We start from the raw sequence: 7,098 nt of genomic DNA, 5'->3' as shown, positions 1-7,098 counted from the left end.
TTTTCAACCGGAATTATAACTGTTTCGCATTGACTTGGCGTATCATCTTTTAGTGGTTGTTCTGGACTGATTATTTCTTCATTTGAGTTTTTGTTGACCAAGAAAATCTGTTTGGATACATCATCTTTTATACGACGCATAAAATGTCTTTTAGTGATACACTGAATTGGCTTTCTTTTTCGGACCTTACATCAGTAAAAATTAATTATCAGTAAAAACTATCATTAAATCTACAGCCTTAATAATTATAGCCAAGGCTGGGCATTAACCGAATTAAAAAATTAAAGTTAGTTTAAATTTTAAGTTACATAGATAACACATTATTTTTTTTTAGAAGTAATTATATTTTATTTATTTTTTCGATAACTATAATTTAGTATATATGGGTATTGTTAGGTAAACAAATGATTAGAAATGATTTTTTTGTTGCATTTCATCATTAATTAAAGTATTAAAATTTAATGTGTATATTAAGTACTCAAAGAAATTCATTTAAAATTGTAAGAACTCTTAAATTACCATTACATTTGTAAGCTTTAAAAAACGTTTACATTTTAAATTTTATATAAAAAAAAGTATCAAACTGATTTTTAACTTACTTTAATTTTCTTGTTAACTTGTAACTTTTACAAGTTTAAAAAATAGTTTTTTTTGCTTCTTACCCAGCCTTACATTTATACTTATAATAATAATTTCAAATTTGTAATATATGTTGCAAAGGTATATTATTTATGATCAGTATTTTGAAGAAACTAATATCCATATTTATTTTATTAATATTGATAAAATCAATAAGTTATTTATTTAAAAATAAAAAACCATCTGTCTTTGATGGACCTTACAATAAAACATTATTATTAAAAATTATGATAATTTATAATCAAAATGGTAATATTTCATTTTTTTTCTCGACCAAAGCGTTGAGATCCATGTCTGAACCAATCCTTCACATGTGTCTCGAAATCTGCTTCTGTCGATGAAAACTTATTCACAGCAATTCCTGAAATATATTATAATTATTTAGTATGTATAATAATAATAAATATAATTTTGTAATTTTGTACTATATTTTGGAATTACTTAAAGTGTAACTACCTTTGATCATTTCTATAATTTGAAGCCCACGAAGGTGATTATGCTGTCTAAAGCCAGTCCAAGTATATTTGGTTGAGAGCTCGTTTGTAAAAAATCTTTGTAAAGTTCTTTTTATAAAGTTTTTTGAATTTGTTCCACCAATTCTAAATATAACATTCCTCTGAAAAATATTAATTAAATACTTTTATTAAAATACTTAGTTCAACCAACTTTTATTTATTATATCATCAGAGTTATTATTACCATTTGACTTTTAAAATTTGTATCAGTAGTACACTTGGTTTCTATATCTTGAACATCCAAGACAGTCTTCATTGGAAGTAGGGACAATATATCATTATTTATGTTTGTATTAACTGTAATACCGCTTTGTAACTTTGCTTCTATTCCATCCAATCTGCCTTCAATTCTCTTCACAAATGCAAGTGTCATTAAAATGTTTTCGTGCATAGATTGATTAATATCTTTTTGTGTTTTGGAGTTATCTAACTCTTTGTGTGTAGAAGTTAATGGTTCTCTAGTGCTTGTGATGGTTGATGACATATTTGTAAATACATGAGTTTCAGTAGGTGTTGAATGAACTGTTGAAGAAAAAAAAAGGCAAATTATTTTAATGCTAAAATAAAAAAAAAAAAAAAAATAAAGATTTTAAAACACCTGGTAACATATAAGTCGAAGATGTTTCAAGCGCAGCATTTAAATCATATTCGGTCATTATGTCTTCGGTGTTATACATTAAATTCATAGCAGCTAAAAACATAAGAATTTCAATATTATAAACAGTTAAATATGAATAATTAATCAATGATTAAATACGTACATGATATTGTATTATTTTTTAAATGATTAGCTGTTGACTCTTCTGCATAAACTGTATTCAAATCAATTTTACATTGTTTTGAACTGATTTTTGTTGAGGAATTAGTTTTAAATATTTTAATAGGTGTCTGTGAAGCACTACTGCATGCTAAAAGAACAATATAACTTAATTTTAAAACTGTATAAAATTGTATATATAAATTCATATAATACATTTTTGATGTTTTTACTGAATAATCAAGTAAATATTACTATTATAATTATTTTATTACTTTAATGTTTTATTTTAATAGGTGTCTGTGAAGCACTACTGCTTGCTAAAAGAACATTATAACTTAATTTTAAAATTGTATATATAAACTCATTTGGTCATATAATATATTTTTGATGTTTTTACTGAATAATCAAGTAAATATTATTATTATAATTATTTTATTAGTTTAATGTTTTACTTATATGAAAATTAACTTCACAGGTAGCCAGTCTACCTTTTTAAAAATTTTTACCACCATACCTAATCAAAATGTTCTAAATTTAATTTATATTAATTAATAATTATTAAGTAGGTTCTATATTATTATATATTGTTTATGTTAAAAATGGATAAAATATTATCTCAAACAACTAAACGTAAACTTTGTACCGAACATAAAAATTATTATGAAGTTTCAAAAATGTTTCTGAATAATCCAATAAAATGTATATTATATCTTAGAAATGGATAGGTAACATAAGGTTTTTAATTTCTATTTTTAAAATTTGTAAAGAATAATTAGTATAGGTAATACTATTTATGTTTTTTTTCAGCACTTCTAATAAAATATCATAGATCCTAAATATGAAAATTACAAGTTAATTAAGTTACCAACAATCTTTGAAAACTATACAACCAACTCTTCAAAAATACATGTAATGTATTGTTTAACTGAACTTACTATCACTGCTGTCGTCATGCTTGTTTCTTTTATTGTTATTTTTTTTAGCAACATGGTCTTCGGACTCCGATGATGAAGCAGATATAAAAATTTGGCGTTCTTTGACCGCAGCTTCATCATAACTGCCTAAATACAATAATATGTTTTAAAAAAAGAAAGTAAAATTGTGATGAAATTAAATATAATATCTCTAAACTTAAATTAATGAAACTAATAACATACTAAGTAATGAAATATAAAATACTTACTAAAACATTCTGATACAATTTTAACTGGATACGTTGGCCAATCGATTCCCGGCTCACATGATGTTTGTATGAGTGTATTAATATTTCCAGATTTTGGCCATTTTGATATACTTAAAGTACCACATGTTACTATCCAAGTGTAGGGTATAACCGAATACTTATTTTCCTCGGTGAAATATCCAACTACCCACTAAAAATTATTACTTGCTATGTTAAAATAATTAAAATAACTAACCAACAAAATTTAGGTACCTACATTATAGTACATTTAACATAAATAATGTACCTTTGCAGAGCACACAATTCTATATTTCTTACATAATAATATAATATAATATCACCTATATAGTTTATAAATGATATATTAATGTATTTTAAAAATACTTGGAATTTATTTGTCCATTGTAAATATATTTAATAGTGTGAAATACGTGGCTCTAATTAATTTCATCTTTATGATTCATAATGTCTTGTTTTTATTTATTTATATTAGATTTTTATTGTAATTAGATTCTTAATTAATAAACATTTAAATACTTATACAGTATGATAAAATAATAATTATAATTATATTAATACCTGGTTAGAAGACATGATTTATAAAATGTACTTAATCGATAATTAATAATTTAACACAATGAAAGTTATAACAGTATCAACAAAATTAAAATAAATGTCGAAAACGAAAAACCAAAAAACGAGACGTCGAGTGTAAACATTAAAAATTTGAATGATGCACGAGCTACGCAATTCAAAAGTCGAAAGATTGTAGTAATGTAGTTGGAAAAGGGCCGTCGGCCGGGCAGTGTTTTATTTTGTCGTTGTTGAGTGCGGTGCTGAGGACGTGAGGTGGCGGTGTGTTATCACGCGCGTGTAATGTGTATTGTGGGATTTTACAGCGATAACGTCTAAAAATAGTAAAATAAACTTTTAAAAATTAATTGCGATCACCATGCGATCACTATGTGCCAATGTAAAATGGGCATTAAAGTAAAAGATTGTACATAGTCTATGAGATGTAGCAAGGAAGTCGATTTGAGAAGTTACACTTGAGACCATAAAATGATAATCGCATAGTATTTAAAATCCTGCATTTTCTCACAGGGAATTAAGTATTTATTACTTATTAGGACCAAATAATAGGTATTTATATAATATATATCACTTAATCTTTAATAATAAGGTTAATTAAAATATATTTAACACCTATTATTTATTATTATAATGGATTTTAAGTAAAATTCCTATATACCAATTTGAATTGGGAAGACTAACTAAAAGATTAAATATATTATAATATTGTTACTGCATTTTTTTTCTTCAAAGATATGTGATGCAGATTTAAGAATAATCAATGTGTCTGCTACTCTGCTAACTGTTTTCTGCGAACAATGCTTGTGTTTGGAACTCCAGCAACGTAAAAACATTTCTGAAGGACTTCTTATTAGGTGTGTTCAAAATATACAATGAAAATTTAAATATTTAAGTGTCTTTATATCAGGTGATTCAGGATATGCCCTCCTTCTTTGGCTAATGACTCCGAACTTGGATCCTGCTCCACATTCCCCCGAAGCTTCTTACAATAAAGCATTTTGTTTAATTAAATCAACAATTGGTCAACACACACTTATTAGTTGTTCTCTGTTATTATATTTATTAGTTACCTATTAGTGCTATCGCCTAACAACCTATATTTCAGCACTTTCAATGTCTGAATTATATTCTTCTTCATTTTCCAAATTAACACTAGTAGCACGGCACCGGTCCAATGTGCGACCTACACATACATTTTCGGTCCAATGTGCGACCTACATATAGGTTTGACCTATACTGAATTTTTTTTATAGTTTTTATAGTTATTAATTAATTATCCTTCATGTCTGATAAGAATTCATCGTAATTAATGTATAATTTATGTCATAAAAGTATCTTTCATGTCTGATAAAAATTCGTAAAATATAGTTTGCTTGTTTAGGTGAAGGGATCTCCACCACTCCTCTTTAAGTTGTCTAGGTAATAATGGAGATACGCCGTTAACTCTTATTTCATATCGATTTTTCACTATTTTCCACAAACATTCTATGGTTTGAGTATAAGCATTTGTATCAGGATAAATAAACCATTTTTGATGATTCACAGTACTGTACCCTTCATTGTTTAATGACGAATAAGCTCTCCATTCATCACTATGGATCATACTTCCTAGTTCTACTTCATTTTTAATTAGAATTTTTGCTTTGTCACGTTTTTCTACACTGAATAAACATCGTTCCAAAATATCATTTTTTTCAACAAAGTCCAAAAACCCACGGGCCAGATACACGCGTTCCATAGTTTTTTAAAACTCACAATAACGTAATTCGACAAAGACAGTGAAACCGTAACTGAATGCTGAACGGTTTACAATTATCACATTTGTACCTCTATTCTCTACACAAAAATAAATATATTTATCCATGTCATATAGGAAAATATACACAGGTATAGGTTAGGTCACACATTAGCCCGGCAAAGATAAGGATAGGTCAATTATCAGCTGTCGCACATTGGAACGGTGCCAATAGCGGGCGAATGTAAGTTTCTACACGAGAGTAGCAGGTAAAAAAAATACACACGTTAGTTCCTACACGGCGGAAAAAGGTATGTATACTCGCCGCGGAATAAGAACGTACCTCGTCGCGCAGGCGGCAAACCAGTTCCCCACCGCAACCTTGTCATAGTTAGGCACCACTAATATTGCATACAGAACGTCGATAGTAATTAACTATTATTATACACCGCGCTCAAGTGACGACGCGTACGAGTGTAAGACATGACCGTTATTTAACATTTTTACTATTTGTAAAATAATAACAATATAATATTATTATATGAATTTATTTATATATTATTATTAATATGCATTAAGCTGTGTAATGCATAAATTTATGATACTGTTTAAAAAAATGTTCTAAATAATTCGTTTATAAAAAAAGAACAATAAAATTATGTATTTAAAAATATATTGAAATAACACTACCTAAACAATATATACAACAAATGCTTCCTCTTAAAGATAATACCTAAATTTACACTAATTAAAAATAATGTACAAAATTTATTCTAATGGACAACAACCATCGTCATCGTCATCGTCGTCGGATGATGAGTGGGACGTATCACCTATGGTAAGGACGTGGTTTGGATTCAACTGTAGTTCGTCGGTAAGCTCATCGCATATGAAATCGACACTCCATATTTTTTGTTCTTCAGTCTTCACGTGGGATATAAAATTCTGCCAATCTTCCGGTGTTACCCTATCGATGGCTTGATGAAGCAAATGCTGTACATCGCCTGTTTTGAACGTAGTGTTATTTGATTTTACATGATGCTTCACCTTTGACCAGACCAGTTCTATAGGATTAAGTTCACAGTGATAGGGCGGCAGTCTCAAAATCGTTTTCCCGGCTTCTTTTGCAATATCATCTATTACATAGCTGTTGTATCTAAAAAAAATATAAAAAATATAGGTAATTTATTTTGTTATATAGAATACTTTTTTTGTTTCATAATTACTTGGTTTTAAGACGATTCACGATATCCATTAGATCACTTTTGATCAGCATTGATGGATCGACTTCTTCACCTTTAGAATGTATCCAATTATCTGCCTTTTTCCAATTCATTGTTGGAATTCTTTCCGATTTTACCGAATGATACGGTGCATTATCCATCACGACAACCGCATTATCCTTGAGCAATGGCAATATTTCTTCGAACCATTCTTTAAACGTCTGCCCATTCATTTCATCATGGTAATCAGATGTATTTTTCTTTGACTCGAAACATAATAGTCCACCACGTACGAAACCATCAACAGACCCAATGTTCCTAACCTAACCTAACCTAAGTATAATTAGACGTTTACCTTTGCCGGTAGGATTTGGTGCACCTGTAGATAAACCCTCCAGGAATGCCATTCTATGGGAGGTGACCGTCTGGTCGACCCATACTTTGTTAGC

General features: G+C 28.4%; 2 protein-coding genes across 2 annotated transcripts; both read right to left on the bottom strand.

Moving 5' to 3' along the window:
* Nucleotides 1–828: 828 nt before the first annotated feature.
* On the bottom strand, nucleotides 829–3,691 carry LOC107883994. Its single transcript, XM_029492554.1, has 8 exons — nucleotides 3,677–3,691; nucleotides 3,155–3,287; nucleotides 2,850–2,975; nucleotides 1,916–2,092; nucleotides 1,753–1,845; nucleotides 1,339–1,676; nucleotides 1,096–1,255; nucleotides 829–1,000 (listed from the first exon to the last, which is right to left on the bottom strand). The coding sequence occupies exons 1-8, from the start codon at nucleotides 3,689–3,691 to the stop codon at nucleotides 897–899; spliced, it is 1,146 nt and encodes a 381-aa protein (XP_029348414.1). The 3' UTR covers nucleotides 829–896.
* Nucleotides 3,692–6,194: 2,503 nt separating this feature from the next.
* LOC103309736 lies at nucleotides 6,195–6,882 on the bottom strand. Its single transcript, XM_008185961.1, has 2 exons — nucleotides 6,653–6,882; nucleotides 6,195–6,582 (listed from the first exon to the last, which is right to left on the bottom strand). Exons 1-2 carry the CDS (start codon nucleotides 6,880–6,882, stop codon nucleotides 6,195–6,197), a joined length of 618 nt encoding a protein of 205 aa, XP_008184183.1.
* Between the last annotated feature and the right edge of the window lie 216 nt (nucleotides 6,883–7,098).

This window comes from Acyrthosiphon pisum, unplaced genomic scaffold (assembly GCF_005508785.2).
Source record: "Acyrthosiphon pisum isolate AL4f unplaced genomic scaffold, pea_aphid_22Mar2018_4r6ur Scaffold_21722;HRSCAF=24689, whole genome shotgun sequence".
NCBI classification, from domain to species: domain Eukaryota; kingdom Metazoa; phylum Arthropoda; class Insecta; order Hemiptera; family Aphididae; genus Acyrthosiphon; species Acyrthosiphon pisum.
Note: the sequence above shows the minus strand (reverse complement) of the source record. Positions and strands in the feature narration are given on the sequence as shown.

Bases quoted from the DNA above. Each gene is read 5' to 3' on its own strand.
- LOC107883994 (XM_029492554.1), bottom strand. The intron at 1,677-1,752 runs GTGTTTTAAAAT...TTTCTTCAACAG, and splicing joins TTCGACTTATATGTTACCAG to TTCATTCAACACCTACTGAA. The intron at 1,001-1,095 runs GTAGTTACACTT...AATATATTTCAG, and splicing joins AATTATAGAAATGATCAAAG to GAATTGCTGTGAATAAGTTT.
- LOC103309736 (XM_008185961.1), bottom strand. From the start codon at position 6,882: ATGAATGGGCAGACGTTTAAAGAATGGTTCGAAGAAATATTGCCATTG. The intron at 6,583-6,652 runs GTAATTATGAAA...TATTTTTTTTAG, and splicing joins GTGAATCGTCTTAAAACCAA to ATACAACAGCTATGTAATAG.